The sequence below is a fragment of the Mastigoproctus giganteus genome, chromosome 8, assembly GCF_048544385.1.
Source record: "Mastigoproctus giganteus isolate SK-2022 chromosome 8, ASM4854438v1, whole genome shotgun sequence".
In the NCBI taxonomy this organism is placed as follows: Eukaryota; Metazoa; Arthropoda; class Arachnida; order Uropygi; family Thelyphonidae; genus Mastigoproctus; species Mastigoproctus giganteus.
The window spans coordinates 21673022-21695363 of NC_143582.1; the positions used below are offsets into that span (position 1 = coordinate 21673022).

General features: G+C 40.0%; 1 protein-coding gene across 1 annotated transcript in view; it reads left to right on the top strand.

The window, feature by feature from the left end:
- Nucleotides 1-18216, top strand: part of LOC150081334 (zinc finger BED domain-containing protein 5-like) — a 33491-nt gene extending 15275 nt beyond the window's left edge. The window contains exon 2 of the mRNA XM_090380172.1: nucleotides 18203-18216. Within this exon, the coding sequence (XP_090236298.1) occupies nucleotides 18203-18216 (14 nt within the window). The remainder of the gene's footprint in view (nucleotides 1-18202) is intronic.
- Nucleotides 18217-22342: the final 4126 nt, after the last annotated feature.

Consider the following 22342-nt stretch of genomic DNA (forward strand, 5'->3'; position numbering starts at 1 on the left):
TCACAGTTCTCCTCATGCCGATTATTTGAGGCAGCCGCGGGATTTGAAGTTGGTCGGCCATGCTGGTGGTCCTCTGTTGGGGAAGGGGAGTCGATGTTTGCGGGTTGCCTACTTCAGTATCCAGTATTCACTGGCGAGGATGGGCTTCATGAGAGAAGGTACTCCGGAGGCCCATATTTCAGAAGCATACAGAAAGGTGGATACACAACGGTTTGCAGATATCTGATAGTGGTTCTTGCGTCTGTGTTATGAAGAAGATGTTGACGGGCAATCCAGCGCATTTGGCTGATCTTGCGTAGAACATATTCGATGTGACAGTTGAATCTAAGGTTTGGGTCGAAGGTTACACCGAGATCTTTGTGTTTAGTTACACTTGGAATAACTGCATCCTCCAGTGAGGGTTGTATGAATGTGGGACACTTCTTGAGAGAAAAAACCATAATAACGGATTTTTGGGGGTTCAGTTTAAGACCGAAATGGTACTCACCAGGCATCCATACTACATTTTCATTGACAGGCCACGGACCCTTTAAAGGGAAGCTAACTTCCCTAGGCATAGAAGATGATCCACTGTGTCACTGCGGGGCTGAAGAAACGTGGAATCACGTAATGTACGACTGCCATGAATATGAAGCGTTCCGGCTAAGGTTTGCCACTAAAATCCAAGATAATTCCCGGCATTGTGGGCATCTGATTATAATGGACGAGCAGAGCTACGCCGCCTTTACTGAGTTTGCGCAGTCTGTCTTCACTGCTAGATGGGTTAGGCACTCAAACACCACCCATTGAAGATCAAAATAAGAAACTTCCTGGATATGACACGCTTCTCAGAGAAGAAGAAAAAAAAAAAAAAAAAAACCTCCTTCCTTGGTTCGTCTCAGGTGTGACAGAACCACCAGCACAGCTCAGCTGCTGCCATTAGGCCTGCCTAGCCACGCTCCCCTGCGTGGTCCTTTTCCTCCACTCCCCAGGAGGGGAGTGACCTCCTAGGGCATGGGCTTGCTCCACTGACTTGGGCGTAATCTTCTCTATGGATCCCGTATCCGTCTTTTCCCCCCAAGTCTTCAGTCTCCCTCTCCTTATCTAACTCACACACAACTAGCGTCCGAATCATCTCAAAATTGCTTGAACCCTACACCCAAAAACTTAATAACATCAAATCGCATAACGATTTGGGTTTTTTTTTTTTTTTTTAGGTTCTTGCCACTGAAATCTCAGGAAATTAGGTGGCAGGACCTGCCAGAGTAAATAATTATAATATTGGTGTACTTGGTCTGCCTCCACGGGGTGGGGTGGGTCAACGTTGGGTCCCATTAGGGGCCCAGCGGCTAAGTGACCAGAGGAACAACGGTACACGACACTACACATATGTGCACAAAATCCATACACCTTTAAACCTCTGACATTGACAGTGTTCTGTTTCACACCCACAATATATACGAAGATGGGGGGAACCCTGGTGCCGTTTGACACTAAACACACTCTACACTCTGAGTCATCACTGAATTATGACCACCTACCTAACTAATAACATGTTGGGCAACCGTTCATATGGATAACAGTCGCTATTTGCCCAGGCATTGACTACACTAGATGTCTGAAGATATCCGTAGGGATCTGCAGCCATGTTGCCTGCAAGACTTTCCACAGTGTCAGAATAGATGATGGTTGTGTCACGTAGCGCTTACAATACCGGTAAAAATCTTAATACCGGTATTTCGGTATTTTTAATTTTATGAAACCACGATACCAGTATTAATACCGGTATTCCAAAAACAAACGTTTTTCTCAATAAATTTTGATGACAATTAGGTGCAATAAAGTAAGGGAAAAAAAAACAAGTACTGTAATTACTTGAATTCATGGTTTAAATAAACTTTTATTGCAATAATAAATATTCTGAAAAAAATCATTAAAAATACAGTTATTCTAAAAACAAAGAAATACATATTGTTACTGCAAAGTTTAGTTATGTTTAAGCATCCACACTACCTGACCGAATAAAGTGAGCTCTGAAGAAACATACGCAATCAATAGTATGATCGTTTAAAATGGATCTAATTTTGGTACATACAGTATTTGATTAGCGGCAGAAAACGCCCTTTCGGATTCTATTCTGGTACTGAGATAATCGTAGACGATCTCAGTCCATATTTTCTAGGCTTTGAACTTTTTTAGCAAAAATAGTTAAATGTACTTCATTAATTTTTGACTCAAGTTCATCTTTTAAAATCTCATTGGAGTCAGGCAATTTCTTATTTTGGAAAGAATTTGCGGAACACCGATGTTCTGTTCCATGTTGGTCTTCCATGGTTGAATTATGTTCATCATTTTCTGAAGGAGAAAGATGTTTAATTAAGCGAAGTATAATTTCCACACTTTACTGAGTCTGGGAGAGAGCAAACAGTGGGGATAAGGAATAATGAAGAGAGCAAAGAGTGCAGTTAAGGAATTTTTCACATATATAAATGCAAAGAACAGAAGGATAAATCAGATTGGACCCTTATGTAATGGAGGTGGGATAGTATTAGATAGCATAGCTGAAGTTGCAGATGAACTCAACAGTTACTTCGCATCGATATTTACATAAAAAAAACCCTTTGTGTCGATGAGACATTATGGAAGTGAAGTTGAAAAAAATGTAATTAATGATGTTGAAATTTCAAACGATTATTTAATGAGAACTTTTGCGCCTACAGGTGTGGTTGATTGCATATACCCTATAAACTCAAAGGAGGCGGCAAGTGAGTGCATGGAACCATTAAGGCTAGTTATGAGAGCACCACTGGACTCAGGAGAGATTCCTTTGGAACGGTGTAAATTGGAACATAAAGGCGGTTTTAGGAGTGTAACGGGAAATTACCGACCGGCCAGTCTAACTTCAGAAGTAGGGAAAATCATGGAGGCAATGATCAAGGGTGGAATTCAGGATCATTTAGATGGAAATGGAATTCTGTAGGATACACAGCATGGTTTTGTAAAGGAAAAATCATGTTTAACAAATAAAAATAAAAAATAAACTTTCTGTTTATACTCCGGGACGACCAAACGGTCAGAGGAGTTCACAAGATAGACAGAATACAAGAAACAGCACCGTATTCAGTAGTCAGGGGCTTGAATCTGGTTAGCCATTTTGACAGGTCGCTCGTGAGCTGGATTTTGGGAATAATTTCGGCATTGTTTATTTGGATTTCAGCAAAGTATTTGACTCAGTCCCACATGAGTGGTTATTTTATAAGTTGGAGCAGGCTGGAATCATAGGGAAAATCCTTAGATGGATAGCACGATGGCTTGAGGGCACCAGGCAGAGGGTTGTGATAAATGGTTACTCCTCAGATTGGGTTAATGTAAGAAGTGGGGTTCCCCAAGGATCAGTATTGGGACCACTGTTGTTTTTGATTATCTCAAATGACATCTATGACGGGATGGAGGGCGTGAGGTCTAAACTTGCAAATGATGTAAAGATCAGTAGAGTAGTTAATGATCGCCGCCAAGCAGAGTTTTCTTCAGAGTGACCTAGATAGACTTCCGAGATGGTCAGAAAAGTGGCAGCTATGCTTTAATTCAGCAAAATGCAAGCTCTTACACCTGGGGAACAGCAACCCCAAAATAACTTATACACGGTGGAGTTCAACTAAAGTCAGTGGTGGAGGAACGGGACTTGGGAGTTACGATACGGTCAGACATGAAGTTGTCCGAGAACTGTGGACAGGTTGAAATGTTGCATAGTATCCTATCGATGATTTATCGAACATTTGCTAGTAGAGATAACGACGCCATAATCACATAAAGGTGATTTTATAACCTTTATGTGATTAAATTATAAACAATTATTTTTTTTAAATTAGTACCGAAAAACCGGTATTTTTTGTATCAATACCGGTACTTCAATACTGGAAAAAAATGACCGGGATCCCGGTATTATATGCCTTAGTTGTGTGTCCATACACCTCACTTTCCATTCCAAACATCCTACAGGTGTTCAGTTGGATTGAAGTCAGGAGAATTTGGAATCGAATCAAGGTGGGTGATATTGTGGTGTCATTATCGTCTTGGAAAATCCCGTTTCTGTCCAGGAAAAAAATGCAACATGGCAGGGTGTGCATAGTGTCCTAAGAGCTACCGGTAGACCTCATTTGTCCATACGCACTACGGGTTTGACACTAGTTCTTGCCAGTAAAACAAGCCCCATAATAAGCAACTACTGCCACCTGACTGGGTAGTGGGCACCATGCACGATGGATTCATGGACTCGTGTTGCTTGAGCTACTCATCTAGTGAAACACACCGCGTCCGTCAGTGTGTTGCACTAGGTATTTAGACACATCCGACCAGCACACTCGATTCCAGTCCTTCAGGATACAATCAGTGTGTTGTTGACACCACAGCATTCGCAGTCGACGATAATCAGCAGTGAAGAAACGGTTTCTCTTGGGTCGTCTGCTGTGGAACCCCATACATCTTGAGTGTGCGGCGCAACGTCATTTGGGATACTGTACTCGTTAAGCCTGTATAATCGCCTGCACCCTTCGGACACCATGAACCTTGGATAAGTTCTGTGGGCGGGAGATTTGACCCGTTCGACACTATTCTTTGTATACCTTAACCACAGTGGGCCGTGAGCAACTGACAAGACATGCCGTTTCCGATATGGAAGCACCCAACACACGAGCTCCCACAATCATGTCTTTTGCAACTGCGTGATATCTTTACTATGTCCCATAACTGTTACTTTATCACTTTGATTTGCACGACCAGATCAAATTACCACTTCTCTAACATTGGAAGCTGTTTGACTTTTTATACTGCGAGCTATGCGGCATAGCCCATTACAAATGGGGTGGTCATAATTTAAGGATCACTGAGCGTATAAAATAAAACAAAATGTTTTTTTTTTTTTGGGGGGGGGGGGACTTTATCTCCTTCATCCTTTCGTGTGTGGCATCTTTTACTGTAGGCTTTTTTTAGGTTCATTTCCAAGATCAAAGATGTGAACCTGAAATAGCATAGTCTGTTTTCTACATAGTTCTCCGTATGGTGTGAGTACTAATTGTTTCCCGCGCTGCGGGCAGGCGCCTCCGTAGCCAGGTGGGCAGGAGCAGCAGTGCGTAGCACACGCTTCTTGATTAGACCGGGGTTCGAGCCCGTGACCACCAAATACGGAGGATGCGGAGGATACGTCAGGGAATGACCACCGCATATCCCCGGAGCAATATGGCCTTAGTTGCTAATGCTCCTAAAAAAAAAAACAAATAACAAATCCGTCAATTGTGCTGTCATCCTGGATTTGTGGCGCGCTTGCATAGTTCCATTCTTGGAATACTCAAATACTCGAATATCAGCCGCTTTAAAAGATCCGGCAAGGTCAGCCAGCTCTTGCAATCTGTCACCTCCTACACGCGCATCTTAAAGCAAGACTCATATGCTTAATTTTGAATAAATACCCTCTAACGCACAGTTCCTCATCGTCGTAATTCGATGTACAGTAGTACACTTTTTGTAAAAAGTAGGACCCACTGTTTATAAGTTACTGAAGAGTACAAGAACAAACCATAGATTCAATGTGGTTAAATATTTCAGCAACAGCTTGCCCTCCATAGATTTTAAAGGGATTCATAAACTACCCATTACTTCTTCAAAATAATCTATCTTTTAAGGTTCGTGAAATCTAATGATCACAACCAAATATTTTCTATTAGCATCGCCCCACCACCTGAATCCGGAGTTCTTAAAAAACAATAATTACAGTAATTGTTTTAATACTCTGACAATAAAGTTTCTGACTGATGGATCATCAGATCGTCACCTACGTGACATGTATTTCTGAAAAAAACTGAACTTTCCCGATAGTCGCCATGTCCCAACTTGACGCCCTCATGGGTAGCATGGTTGGTAGAATCGTCGTCCTTCCCTTCTATGAGGTGAGGAATTTTTATGGGCTTTTTTCACAACGTGGCTGAGTTCGATGGTCTCAGGCGAGGGTAGCATTGTTGTTTTATCCCGGCAACTCGGATTTTTCGTCCAGCAAAAGAGAAAACCCAACTCGACACACAGAAATTTCTGAGAAACTTTTACAGTAATCAAACATTTGGAGAATCGGTCAGTGACATTCAGCTGCCTGTGTGCAGATATAGTTTTCCTTCAAAGAAAACATACGAGTTACAGAAGAGCGGGCCTCTTACACCTCGCGTTGCTGTTTAAGGGTTCAAAGTAATGCTGTATATGTAGTTAACGTGGAAGGCCATTGGCTAAAGTACCTTAAAAGTAAATGCTGTAAAGTGCTCTAGACCGATTAACACAGCCACGTTGTAACGTGGCTGAGAGTCTCAGGAGAGAGCAGTATGAGTTTTTTCACCCAGAAAATTGGATTTGTCGTCCAGCAAATAGGCAAATCGACCACAGAATATACTCAATTTACAGATACAATATACTGACCTCACAGCCTTAGTTGCTTTGGCGCTTTACACACAACCATACATATGTCTGATTGTGTAACGTAAAGCTCCATAAATTAGTATTTTGCATTATTAAGTGTGCTATAGTTCATTTGCTGAACTAATGTAGAGTACTACTTAAAACTTTTCAGTCTGATCGCGTGTTTCAGCTGGAAGACGAGTTGCCACAGTGGTCATGAAACGTAGCCTGAAAAAGTATGGTAATTCATGGCTTTGTAACTTGGCCAATAAATTCAATCAATTAAGCACATTTATAAAGTGGATGTATTGAAGAAAAAGCGGAACTCTTTATTGCATACAGAACGCACACGCCGTACACAATAACCTTCACGGCTACAAGCCAGGGGTTTACAGTAAAGGCTAATACAATGCTACAAAGGCTAATACAATATTACAGTAAAGGCTAATACAATGTAATAAACAAGGATGAGATAGGAGAAAAAAACAATATTATTACTAATTATACAAGTGTAGGATTAAACATTGGAAACAAACGAAAAATTTACATATAAACATATATACACAACAGCATGTCATCATGTTAAATTATTCTCAAGGGAGCAGTCCTTTTACAGTGCTGGAGTCATCTGAGCAGGCGCAGAAATTTGGAACACTGTAGTGATGTATCCATGGCAGTGATGGACAGGTCCTTGGGAGCAGGTTCTAATGTCCTGTGAGGTGGTCCTGAGAAGGAAGTTGATGGAGTAAGTTCTGCCTATATTTTTCATCCAATGCGAACTTGTAGAGGTCGCCATCCAAGGAGTATATGTACTGCAGCATTTGCACGGGTAAGAACCAATCGGATAACTTTAACCAGTTTGGGGTGGCCCAAAGGACTGGATTGGCCCGAAGGCTTGGGACCGGGATGCTCCAACCGCAGTTAGCCCAGAAGTCTGGGTCCGAAATAATGCCAACCATCATTTTTACAGCAAAGACAAGTCTTCTCTCATGGATAATGGCAGGCAGATATTTGATGTTTAGAGCTGCTGCTGTCATCTGGGTGGTCCTTGGTGCAGGGGGAAGCCGAAATTTTCATATGGCCCACTTCAATAGCCCAAATTCGCCCGCAAAATTCCGTCTCAGATGCGTTGCGGCAGTTGAGGTCCAGACTTCTGGGCCATAAAGTATGACCGGATAGACACATGTCTTAATATACCTGCACCCAACTGCCTGGTCATGGACATGCATAAGTTGTTGCTTAAGCATCCACCGGAGTCGACAGAACTTTTTTTGCAGGTGGTCTATGTGTGGTAGAAAGGAGAGCTTCTGGTCAAAAATAACGCCCAGATCGGTGTGTTGCTGAACAGCAGAAATCGCAGATCCTCTTATATTGGGTTGCACCATTGTTGCGTTCCGTTTACGCGAGAAAGTCAACTGTTTCGACTTCTCAGGATTGATGTGAAGGCCGAAACCGGAGAGGAAGGCCTCGAGGTTCTGGATTTTCTGTACGATTAAGACATTTGTGTAGTCAGCAGTGTCTCCGGGGTTGATAACAGTGAACAGCTTTATATCATCAGCGAAGGTGATAATATCAGTTCGGCCCGTCACGAAAGGCAGAAGAACAGCTGAGAACAAAATACCAGAGAGGACCCCACCTTGTGGGACTCCAGCTGTAATAGTTCTGGTGTAGCGCCGATTGGCATCGCGAACAATAATAGTCCTGTTCTCAAGCATTGTCTGAATGAACCAGAGCACGTCTCCTCCAATGAGGTAATACTCACGTAGTAGCCTTGCCAACGAGTGAACGGGTACGGAATCAAATTGCTTCCTTAATTTAAAATGAGTAAAATTCTATTAAAAATACACATAATGGGATCTACAGAAAAAATAATAAGATAGTACGCAAAACACACTTTGAGTTCAGATTTAATTAAAAAAGTATGAGAAAAGTAACGGAGATGAATGTTCAACCGCACCACTGTTTTATAGATTGTGAAAAGAAATATAATAGCATTAGACATGATAAGCTAATGGAAATCCTACAAGGACATAGATATAGATTTGGCCAAGCAAAGAAAACCACTTCAACTTGTAATTCAGAATAAGATTACTAAAATGCTACAAATAGCCTATTTTACTCTGTGGTTGAGAAACATGGATCCTAAAGAGAGAAGCAACACCAATTGTTTTCACAATTAATGTTGTTTTAATTCTTCTTAGTGCCCACTCTAACACCAATTGTTTTCACAATTGGTGTTAGAGTGGGCACTAAGAAGAATTAAAAATAAAGTAGACAGACAAAATTTCCAATAGCATTACTCCAAATTAGTGGCACCAAAAGAGAATTAATGCAGAAAATTCTACAACTTAAAATAAGAAGACCAAAATATGAATTCCTAAGATTTACCTAAAAGAAAAGTGATGGTTAAAAGACTCAGAGAAGAAAAACAAAACCCTGGATAGATGATATTAAAGAATGGACCGGAATAAATGTAAAAAGATTACTTCATGTTAGAAGAGACCATGACTTGGGCCCTCGTGGGTGGTACAGTTAGTAGAATCAGCGTCCTCCCCACACCGGGTGGAAAAGATATGCGTTCGGGTCCCGTTGATGACGGGAGGAATTTTTAAAGGCATTTTTCGCAACGTGGCTCAGTTAGTCGGTCTCAGGCGAGGATAGCATGGTTCGGGTTTTTCGCCCAGAAAACCAACAACAGAACCCACACAATTTACTCACAGCATACACGGAGCAATATGGCTTTAGTCGCTGATGCGCCTAAAACCCTACAACAACCGTGACCCGGTGTTCTACGGTTGCCAAATACCAAGTGGGAGAATGTACATCATGTTAAAGAATTTAAAAAAAAAAAAATGTATACTTCGACACAATGGCTTTCGTAATTATATTAAACCTTCAGATGATGATTCTAAATCTGTCCTTTTCGATCATTTTATGGAAGTCAACATTAAAACTAATATATATCGCACACATGCGTGTAAATTAAACAAAAATCGATAATAAAAAAAAATTACGGAGCATTTGTGAAACCTCAGTATTCTGGGAAATACGGTTTGAAAATTACTGTTCTAAAGAGTTAAAACACACACACACACACACACACACACACACACACCGGCCCTTGACATCTACGTCGATATGTGTGCAGCAAACTGTTGAGAACTTATTGTTCCATCAATATGACTACAAATAGAGCAAAATAATGTATTTAAGATTTTAACCGGGGAAAGTCAGTAGGTGACTCTTAAAGCAAGACTAATTGATCCAGAAAAAGAGTTGCAATAGCTTCGGAAGGCGATCACCCAACCTGTAGCGGTAATTATCTGTTCGATCACGTTTGTCCGAAATACACCTACTCGTATTTACGAAGAAATACTCGTTTACTATCAACTCCAATTGAGAAATGAAAAGAAGGTAAATGACTTTATGACCTTATTAATTTCACCATTATAAAGAAGGAGATCGACCTCGGTTTGCGTGCTATATAATCGTTCTTTACTTTCATTGTACGATTCTGGAAATATGAGACGGTTTGTCCGATGGGAACATTGCCACTTTCCGATGCATAAATAAAACCAGTTTTTCTTTTTTATGGACTTAACTGTTCGCTCTGATCATTCAGGGAAAAATCTTTTGAGACTGCATCCCTAATTGCATTTTGCAGGTTGTCTTTGGGAGATGATCGTAGTTGTTATTAGAAGAAAAATCATGGTATTGGACAACGTTTAAATAAATGTTTCGGTTATACGCACTGGTTTGTATTGTATAAATATATACCGTAGGTACTGAAAAAAAAATTAATAAGGTTTATAAAGCTCTGAGAGGAATTAGTAAAATGAATGAAGGTGGAACTCCCACTGATGTAAAAAAATTAGAACTAGGGGTCATAAATTTAAATTACAGGGGTTAAGGTTACATCGTAAAAAGTTTTCTTTTAGATAGCGAGTCATTGATTGCCGGAACAAGTTGCCCTCGCAGGTAGTTGAAGCTGCCAGTTTCAATAAATTCGAAAGTTAGCTGGACAGTAACCTATGTGAGAGGGAAGCATATAATTTCCATTTTCTTATCTACCTGTTTCCTATTCAACCAATCAACCACTCGCTTTTCTGAAAGTCACTTCCACACATCTATGTCTGCGCGGTAGCACAGTGGTACTGTTATCCGAAAACCAGTGCAAAAGGCCCGGGTTAGAATCCCGTTGATGACGCGAGGAACTTTTATGGGCTATTTTCACTTAGTAGCTGAGTTATTCAGTCTCAGCAGTACATAGCAAAGTTCCTCCCCCCCCCTGGCGCCTCCGTAGCCAGGTGGGAAGGAGCAGCAGCAGTGGGTAGCACACGCTTCTTGATTAGACCGGGGTTCGAGCCCGTCACCACCAAATACGGAGGATGCGGAAAGGTCAAGGGAATAACCACCGCATATTCCCGGAGCAATATGGCCTTAGTTGCTAATGCTCCTAAAAACCAAATAACAAACAATAACAATCCTCATCTCGGAAAAACTGGGGGTTTTCGTCCAACAAAGCAGGCAAATTGACCAGAGAACACACGCAATGCACATGAGTAGCTGAAAGTAACTTTCCAGGTAAGCTTATATAATAGTTTAGTTTAGTTTTTAGTTCCACACATCTATCCTGCAACCATCCTTTCTCAAATTAAATTTATGCCCCTCACATGTGGTCTCAGCAAGAGGAAGAATGCTATCCACATTCAGCTTACTCAATCATTCAAGGCCTTAAAAACCTCAATCAGATCATCCCATAGGTGTCGTCTCTAGACGCTGCGATTTGCAAAACTGAAACCTTTTTAGGCAAGAGAATTCTTTTGTTCCCTTCACCAATCTGGTTGCTCTTTCTTTGCACTCGTTGCAGCAGCCCTACATCCTTCCTAAAGTGATGCCTCAAAACCTGTATATAATACACTAGATTTGGCCTAACCATGGCTTTGTACAAATGGATAATCACCTCCTTAACCCCACTAGCAAAGTTTCTGCATATCACTGACAAAACCACATCACCTGTTCTGGCACACGTCTGCACTGCTCGGAGAATTTCATATTTGACTGCACAGTTACCCCCAGGTCTTTTTCATTTTCTACTATCCGAGTGTTCCACACAGTTGATAAGTTACTCTGAGATTACTGCTACACATATGTAGTACCTTGCATTTGTCAATATTAAACTTCAACTGCCGTTTCTCAGCCCATCGACCTAATTTTTCTAAATCTTGTCGCAGTAGCATACCGTCATTACTGTTGTTAACCACCATGCCAACTTTTGTATCGTCTGAAAACTTTGACATTAAGCCTATTATACGTTCATTAATATCATTAATAAATATTGAAAACAACAATGGGCCCAGCAATAAACCCTGGGGAACTCCACTGATAACATTAGTCCACGAAGAGCTGAGCCTATTGATAAGCACTTTGTCTTCTTCCACTTAACCATCCCTTTATCCATAGTAGGAACTTGCTCTTAATGCCACATTGCTCCAGTTTGTACAGCAGTCTTTGATGAGCAATAGTATCAAAAGCCTTCCTGAAATCCAGGTACATTATGATATCAAAATTATTTTGTGCATCCAGTTCCTTTGTGACCGCATCATAATAACCAATCAGATTGGTTAGACAGGACTGCCCCTTAACAAATCCATGTTGTGACTGCGGTATAATTGCATTTCTGTCCAGATGGTCCGGCATTATTTCTTTAACCAGTGACTCCATTATTTTCCCTGTAACAGATATTATGCTGACAGGTCTGTAATTACTCATGTCACCTTTTGACCCCACTTTATGGATTGGGGATACGATTGAACATCTCAAGTCCATATGGATCTACCTTGAGTTCAAATATGCTCTAATAATTATGGCTAAGTATTTGCTCACTTTCCTGTGATCATGATTCTGATCAAAAAGCCCCGTCCGCTACAGGGGAGTAACAAAATTCTTTAGTTTCTTAATGTTTCAGAGGATTCTTAATTTTTTTTTTTTTTTTGTTTTAATATTTGTTTTCAAAATGTTAAAAGTATGGATTCATTATTTATTTGGTTTCAAAGCATTTAAATTGTTTTTAAAATACGGACGGATTATATTCTCTCACTCAAAGGTTAGGGTTGGTGATTTGATGTATTTTGGGGCCGGGCTTGGAGTTCGCGCTCCACCTATTCCGTAGTGCATTGGATCATAGATTTTGTCTACGAGGTTGTGGAATACATGTAAACTATTTGTATAGCTGATTCAACAATGAAGAGAACCAGCACTGAAGTGTTCTACAAGACATCATAGAGTAATTCCTCATTTTCTTAACTAATAAAATACTTACAGAAAAAAATAAGGAACTACACAACAATGGTGGTTCGCATCAGTAGGACTGACTGGAGCCTCAACTAATGCTCCCTTACTTTGCTTTATAATGCCATATTTCTCCAGGCCATCACCTATGAAGCTGGAGTTTGGTTCACTAGAGCGAACATTCGCTGCAACCAAATGAAATTAGCAACAATTCAAAGTACCATCCTCCTTGCAACAACCAGGGCATGTTGCACTGTGAGCACTCCAGCCCTCCAGGTGCTTGCAGAAGTCCTTCCTCTCGACCTGGAGGTCATCCATCTGGGGCTCCATTACTGCTTATCCAGAGGCATGCCACCACCATACTGAATCACACCATCAATCCGGCGAACGATATTAAACAAGAAAGGAAACTTCTCGCTGCCAAGGTGATGCAGGTCTGGAATCCAGATGAACTGAAACAGAGAGGGTGCCATCGCAAGACAATTCATACCGGATGTGTCACTTGTCCACCCAAAAGAACGATCATGGTTCCTCTCTAGCCTCTAAGTCACTTTTCTAATCACGGGACATGGGTCCATCAAACAAAAGCTAACTTCCATGGGCATAATTGACGACCTATATTGTATATGTGGAAAACAGGAAGACTAGAGCCATCTGATGTACTTCTGCCCATTGATGAAGACCTGCGTTTTTCCTCTTGTGTCCTCATCACTGCAATACATGATCTATCCCTTGGTCAAGAGCCTCTGTTTTCAACGAGGAGACCTACTACCGAGCCCTGACCAAATTCGAAAAAGACATTTTCATCAGACGAAGATCCCTTCAGACACAAAGGACAGCACACCCTTGACTACCTCGTGCCATGCGCATCAACCTTCACTCTCTTACTAGTTTTAATTGCCATCTGGCCTGCTAACCCTAGTCTGGCTAGGGTGGGATGCTAACCCTGATTCACAGGGTGGGATTTCTACTGCTAACCCAGCTTGGCTGGGTAGGATTCCATTCCACCATAAGGCGGTCTCACAGGCCTCCCTTGGAATGTGACTTTTCCTCCACCTTCTTGAGAGTTCCCCCTCCCATGCTCGCCTATAGGTGGAAATCACCGCCTTCTTTCAGAGAATGCCTTCCTGTACATCCTCTGACACTTCCCACTTTACCCTACCCTCTTTTGTACACTGTACCTCCCCACATTCTTCTTCTGTTTTTCCTCTTGGTCTCCGTTTAGGAAGCTCAGGCAACCCTTGAGACCAGCCAGAGAACAACAGGTAGCCTGGCTAGCTCCTCGTGATGTGTGCGGGCAACGTGGAGTCTCACTAGGGGCCCTGCGACCAAATGCGAACACGACGACAGAACCCAACACAGTACTGCACATTCAACATTGAACTCTTTTCTGGCATTTAGAGTAGTACTGTATTTTTTCACAGCGTACATATGGTGCAGATGTGGGAAAGCTCTTCACTCCTTTCGCAAAGATCCATGGGTAAGCACCATAAAGTAAATTTCAACTTTGGTGCCAGCTCTCTTAGTACAATATTATCAGTTTTTAGACGAACCATTGAAACTACAATGGCTGAATCTCGGTTTCTTAATTATACAAGAACATAAAATCTATTTATAAATATGCTGAAGAATACCTGATAATATACAGTCGCTAGTGTTTTGACATAATCATAAAAAATTTCTGTTCACACTAATATTCATTCATAAAAAATCACTTTAAGATCCTTTTAAGATAGAGGGTGTGCCATATGTAATTTCCCGAAAAAAGACGAAATTACAAATTTAAAGAAATAAAATTCAAGTTATTTCTCGGTAAACTGACATAGTTATGTATATTCATAACCGACATAGTTATGCACTCTCTGAATGCAGCATCATTCAGAGATGCACTCTCTGAATGCAGCATCAGAGTGGAACCACACGTTTCCAAGGTGACTGGCCAAAGTCAGATGTTTAGCCAAGTTCCAATAGTTGCAAATTGTTGGCACAGTGCCAAGCATGATATGCAAAAATATTTCGGTAGTAAAAATACAGTATATCGAGTACTCCAACAGAGGGCATGTGCTATGCACGTTATCCTCCTAAATATATTAGGAGGATAACGAACATTAAATGAAAAACATCTGGAGACAAAAAAGCAATTTTTAATATAGATCTGATGCAACCCCCCTGTACGCTTTAACGGCATAAATAACGTTCTGGGGAAATTTTCCACAAGTTTTTGATAGAGACTGAACTCTTGCTCTACTTCTCCTGTAAGGTTCTCGTTAGCTCTCTGCTTGGACCAGGACGTGTTGTTTCAGCTCTCAATTTTTGTTCAAAAACATCTCAATAATTCAAATCTAAATTGGAAATAGAAGGTTCACCACATTATTCTCCTCAATCTACTTTGTACTGACTGTACTTTATGACACGAGCCAGCGTCATGTTAATACAAATACAGCCCCTCTCCAAAGAATTGTCAAAATGCAAATACGTCTGAATTGTTTATAATGCCACAACCGACAGCTGCACTTGTCCATCAACAGCAATCAGTGAACAAGTCCCAATCAAACAAAACAAGGCCATACCATCACGCTATCACAGCGACGAAACTATAAATTCCGGAGCTCCCTCCCAAATTGCCGAGCGGCCACGCGATTTTTAACTACTATACCAAACCAGCTGTCGGGACTTCCTGCGATAGTTTGTTTTCTTGTATTCCGCTAACAATGAAGTTAGCTGGTGAAGGTATTCCACCACTACCTAACTTCATTTTTGGTGGAATACGGGCTGAGTGAAATCGTTCCTTCAGCACATAACACCCAAGTGAGTCCATCTGAAAATTCACCATTTGGAGTGATGAATCGCTCCAAATTCTGCTTATTCAGATGAAATGTGAATCAAGTTCCACAGCCATGGCCGGAACTGTGTATCGTGATTCTTCTATCTGTCTCCTTCTACCACTCCTGTAATGTCGACTGCCTCCCTTTTGTGAAACAGGACAGAAGGTGACTTGCGTTAGTGGGAGACAGCTTCTGTTTATAAACAGCTGCAAGGCCATTGCAACCCATTGTACGAAATATTTTTTTCATGGTTGCTTGTCCTACACTTATCCCAGTTCTATCAAATGTCTCGAATCGGCTCATTAAGAGTGTCTTTGAAATTGCATTTCTTCCAGTTCAACTGATGGGAAGGTATTATTGGGATTTACCTAGCTTGGGATGAATGGTAACATTACTTTCTAGTTCCATTAACATACAATGTTTTCAACAGTTGATTTTGGGTTTCCACTCCTGCTATCTGGTGACTGGAAATGCCCACAGCCAGCATGATACACCGCAGGCCACTCGTTTAGAGAAATCTGGGTTCGATTCTTATCTTTGATTGTAGGAATTTCTAAAATTCTCTTCAATATTATCTCTTTAGTTAATCGATCTCAGTAGTTAACCGATTTAATTAAGACCTTTAGGTAACCGATCTCAGGCGTAGTGGTATGGTTTCCCCAGTAAATTTTTCTCGGATTTTTAATTGGCCCATGAAGACACACTTACGATTATGAGTACGCTTGGGAGTCGTTAATACTAATATATATTATACTTGTCACGTGACCTCGAAGGATGGCATAGTGTTTACAACCACTGTCCTCCCACGCTGTGGCAGCATGGTTTTTTTTCTCTCGGACCTCATGTCTGTCATCAGGCAAAACAGGAAAACCGACCATAAATAGATGCAATACAAGGTGGGTGTATGATCAACGGTTCGGGAAACCCCCTAAAATGAAAATGTTTTGTTTTGTTTTTCTGTCTGTCATGTAATCTATGTAATTGACAATTAATTATTTCTCAAGATGAGATGTTCCAATACATTTTGGAGGATGGCGTATGTACACAGCAAATAAATAAATATTTATTGAATGTATCATAACCAATAAATAACAAAGTAAAAGGTACATTATGTCCTCAAGGCAGTAACATCTGATTAATTAAAATTAAATGGCATTTCTACTTGAGTGCAACTATGAGTAAAGTTAATTGTGTAAGATTTTACGGCCTAGGCAACTAAGGCCACGAGGGAGTGTATAGTGTCGCTAAAATCGTGGTTTTCTTGTTTTTGCAGGATGAAAAATCGAGTTTATGAAAAAAAAACATGCAACCCTCGTTCTGCAAAAATTCCTGCTCTATAGAGGGGGGGAATCGAACACAGACAACATTCAAGTGGTAAGGAAAGACAGCGATCATAACCACTGTGCTAGTCAGAAGGGCTACCTAACGTTCGAAACTTCATTCCATATAAAAATAATAATCATATGACAATACAAATTTTAAAAAATAACAATTATCACAATAATAACAAATATACATCTGTTAACTTCTGTTAGTAAATGAATGAATGTCAGAAATGCAGGAAAATGGTTTGAAAGAGAATTCTTTCTTGTAAAATTCATAACTGAAGTACCATGGTCTCAGCGAGACATGTCTCCTTCTATCTGATTATGCAGCAAGAAAAGGAAGAGGAATAAAAGTGATTGACCTATAAAGATTATCGGAGCGTTATGAGGAAGCCAATTTACGATAAAATGCTTAGGTTTCCGAGGAACCAGGTAAAGCCAGAACAGCAATGATAAATCCCACGAAATTAAGAGGAAAACATAACGTGTTGTTCAACGATCTGATAAACTTTTTGGGAACGGAAGCTTTTACTGATAAACTACTTTATTTCTCTCGTTTCGATAAAATAGGAAATCCAAAGGTAAAATAATTATTTTGGTTTATATTGGTTTTTCAGTGGCTTATTTTAGGAATGAAGCCTGAGCATCGAACTGAGATTGTCACTTTCCTAACTTCCTAAAAGGATCGCTTATTTCTTAGAAGGGGCTGAGGGGAGAAGCTGAAATAGTTCGATTCTTCCCATAGCATCGAGGAAATTATTCCGAAAATTATTTACACAGAAAGATATGTCTCACCACATATCTTTCTGTGTAAAGTCTCAAGCTGTCTTACATAAGATTTTCCTTGATGCTACAGGAAGAATATGCTATTTAATACTTTATTTATGAATGGAGTGGAGAAAGAAAGGTGGAAGTACGAGACACTCACAACTCAATCTCTATTATGCAGCACTTAAAGTGAAGTTTCAGTAAGTAGCATGTGAACTGTGTGTTTTGGAATTTGAAAATGATAATCGATAAATTTATAAAAATATGAATCGATGAAGAATGGAACTCGAAACACTGGGGCATCCAGAACAAAATACCTATACGGGGGCCCTAGAAAAAATAACTTCATGCATCCCTACTGGGGGAATCCGGAGGGAAACTTTCAATAATAATTAAAAAATGGTTAATAGTCGCAGAATGTGTTCTAAAGCAAGTGATTCCCATCCTAAACTGGAGTCCGTGGATTCCTGGGGGCTTCGCGAAAGTAGTACTGGGGTTCCGTGAACTGTTTTCAATTCAGTGAACCATATGGTTGGCAGATTTTTGGTGCATGATTTTTTCAGTTTCTTTTTCTTTCAGTTTTAGTTGCTTGATGAAATTCAGAACTTTGGTAGTCAAAAGGAAAAGGAGATAAGTGTTATTTGGATATTATTTTATATATCTCTAAGTATCTGGCTTATGAGTACATTGTGTTTGTGAATGTCGCCAACCCCTGATTATTTCTGTGTTGACAGTCTAATCCACACCAGAAGTTTAGCGCGTGTGAGGGACTCTAGAGGATCCCGACTGGGATGTTTTTTATTTATATTCGATTCTGTACAAACTCAGTGCCCTCGTGGGTAGCATAGTTGGTATAAATACCATCTTTCCCCACACAGACTGGAAAAGATCCGAGTTTGAATTTCATCAAGAACATGAGAAATTTTTGTGGGCTTTTCTCCATCATTTGCTTTTGAGAATAGTCGTCACATTAAGTTGTTTTTGCTATCAGGTTCTTTTCCTATTATAACCATTCCCTGCTTTATATCAGTCGCTTTTTCGCCATTATGCTCATCATAAGCGTTTTTTTATTATTTAAAAATTTTACAAGTTTTTAGGAGAATATTATTACTTTTGGCAAGTAAAAAAAAAGTATGGTAAAACGTTATTCTCTCGTAAACCATTTTTTTTTGCTTCTAAAATATGGTTAGCTGAAGAGACAAAACGTACTGAATAAAGAAACCAAACTCGCAATTTTTATTATTCGAAACGGAAAGTTTCATGACCTAGTCCAATATGATTACATATTTGTATTCCATGCTGCTGAAACGAAATGGCCCGAAGAGATAAAAATGAAGTATGAATTATGAATGAAGATTACAAATACGGTAAAACTTACTGTGTAATCTTTATAGAACATGGGGAAATCTCCCTTATTTGGAAAGTAAGGGACATTTTCCCATGTTCTAAAGAAAGAGATGTTAGCCCTCTCTTTCTTTCGATACTCGACAGGCGAGAGAGAGAGACTCCATGTTTTGCAGCAGTAGTGGGTCACAAATGAGATATATCTGCAACATGGTGGAGTCGAAATGAAACGATCATTTCGACGGTTCCATTACACAAAAAAGTCAGGCGCTGTCGAATCCGGGAAGTGTAGTGTACATGAAATGTTGCCAGAATAAGACATTCTGTAAACAAGTTTTGTAACGATTTCACAGAAACTAACTGTAATGGATGAGGCCCATCTTGTTAAACCCAAATATTCTGCTTACTACGGCGATGTAATTAAGGAGATAGACAGGCTTAAAAATTAAACTTTATCTTCAGCAAACTGAAATCCTCATTAAAAACTAATACTATAACAACAGAATTTCTTAACTGGTGGTCTGTGGACCACCATCCTGTATTAAATAGGAGAAACGTGTATACCTCAGTATGTATCCCGGTCGAGCAATACGCAATTATGGCTCGCTCAATCGATACCACTATAAATTGCTCTTCTTCATAACTGGAAATGCAGCACTTCAACTGTTTTTAACAAACCGATTTTCAGTTTATTTAAGACTATAACAGGATTTCTCAATTATTTGCAGAGAAGATTGAGTTCGCAGAAGCGCTGCTGTTGAAGAGACAGGATCTATTTCCCTAAAAGGATGAGATACTAGTACTATTGGCATAGCTTCGCGGCAACCATAAAAGTAGAGCCAAGACTGTGTGGCTCTTCTGTTGACAGTGTTTACGATTAACTTACTAAAGAATGAACACCAAAAGCTAATCTGATAGAAAACAAAATCGTCTGAGTAACTTGTTCTTGTCAATTGTAGGATTCGGACCTTGATAGCAGCGAGTAATACCAACTTCACCAGCTAGGGTTGTCAGAGGAAACAATGCCATTGTTGTAAGTAAACCGTAAAAGTAGGGAGAAGATGAGAACGCAATTACTACATGACCCAGATATCAGTGGGTCGAATCTATTGTCAGATGAAAGACTAGCAGAAACTAATTGCTGTAATCACTATCACTTGGTGTTGACCGAGGAGAATAATTACGAGTATATGAAATTTCTAGTTTGTAAACATTAAATATTTCAGAAATTATTATTATTTCATTTTTTTTAAGATACAGTTTCTGCAATTTTACCCGGACTATTAACCAATGATGAATGCGAGCCAAGTACGATCAAAATCAATTCGTGCGAAATGCTTTCGTTACACTCAGCATAAAAGAACGTCCCTGTGTACGTGTTGGTGTGTGTGTGTGTGTCCCTTGCAGTTAGCACCGTGGTCACGATCTTTGTCCTTCCGTACTGTGTTTATTTAAGACTATAACTGGATTTGAATCCCGTCATAAAGGAGGAACTTTTATATGCTTTTTCATAGCATGGCTCATTTTCAGAAAATATTCAGCAATTTAGCCTAACGAAAAACGTGCGGGCACATCTAACGGGTGATATACTTGTTGGAGAGTTTGGAACCAATTGCATCTGATGATCAAGATTACTTTCATAATGACAAGTTACTTTGCCAAAGAGCCATCCTAGAACCAAAAATGATGCAGTCAATACTTCAAAAAAAGAGAGATTTTCAACTGTCTCGCGCTGTGCAAAATTATATTTCTGTTGACACTGTGCCAAACACCGATGAGACAGTCAACTACCGAACAGTTCTCAGCTCTTTCATGCTACCAAGTGTGCCTCCCCTAAACTGAATTTCAAGATTGGTACTAGCATCAAAGGAACTAACCTGTTCTCCCCAACATTACAACAGTACACGATTGGTTGTCAAGAAGTCCATGCTACATTGAAGTCTCCTAACCCTTTGCTCACTAATGTACGATATGGTACGATCTAAATTGCCAATTTTTTTTTTTTTTTTTTTTGTCAATATCAAATCAAGGGTGTCAAAGAAGAGGAAACAGTAAAATTCATTTTAACAAAGCGGTGGGTGGTAGGAAGTGTATTATTTGTGGCCACGCTTTTTCTTATGTGGAGACAGGGAGGAATTTCCGCCATGTAAAAGGTGTAACGAGGCCTTGAGCTGGCCTGTGGTCCCACATCAGCTAAAGCTTCCTCGTCTGACGTAGCCGAGTGGTCAAACCAAGGATACAGTAAAACCACCGTTTCAATTTTTAGTGTAAATGTAGACTCGAACTGGGGTTCAACTCCATGTTTACGTTAAATACCTAAAACCTTATTACAACAACATTATTCTTTGCCAACTAAGTTTCGAAATCTGTGCATTTATCTGAAACAGGGGGTGATGTCAACCTTAGTCCTGGTGCGAAAGTAGTTCTTCAACCAAATAGAAATAAGTGGCTTCAAGAACTATTTTTTGGACTTCTGATCGTCATGTGTACTAAGCAAAAAACTGCTTAAAAAAAACTGCAAATTTTCTTTGTGGGAAATCTAGCAACACCTGAGTTAACTGAAAATGTTTAACAGATTTAAATCTAAAATCCTTCTGTTAATTAAATTTAATTTATAAATTAATTTCTCTAATAACTTTAATTTTAAATGGGCATTTTCTTTATAAGAAAATGAAAACAATTTGTCCACTCTAGCTGCACAACTTCAAGTTATGAGGCCTTCATAATACTGGAAATGCTCAGATTTTGTTCATCTAATTTCATAAAAATTAGAGGTATACGTTAGTTGTTAACAGAATGCTTTGCACTTTTAACTGATCTCAGACTACTGAGGAAGTGGCAGATAGGAATAAAGTAGCTGGTCCAAAAAACCAACCAAATGGGCTCAATCATTGTGTTCAACTTTCATTTCATTAGGACTTCCAGTTGGAAGAATGGATGAAATCAGAAAGTTCCAACAGCTTTCCTCACTTGTCCTCTCTGCATATAAGAGTTGGGGGATGAAGAAGGAAGCTGATACAGGGCTGGTGCTGTACTACATGGCTTAGAAGAGGAGAAACAGTGGCTAGATGAAAGATTAACTTTTATAGCAGAAAAACTATTAACAAAACAAAAACAGGCTCCAATTCCAACCACTGTCCTCTATTGTAAAGCCAATCGATGTCAATTTCTCCTAAGAGCTACATCCTGAATGTGCGTGACCCTCAAGCTGCTATTCGAGAGGGCGATATGTTCCTCACTGATCGAAGATCAAGGAGAAAATAAAACTAGGCTCAGGCTATCAGATCCAGTTTGTCACCAACTGTTCTAATGGTCAATGGCTACGTGAAGTAGATATTCACGTACGGTGACAAGGTCTGGCAAAATAAATCCGTT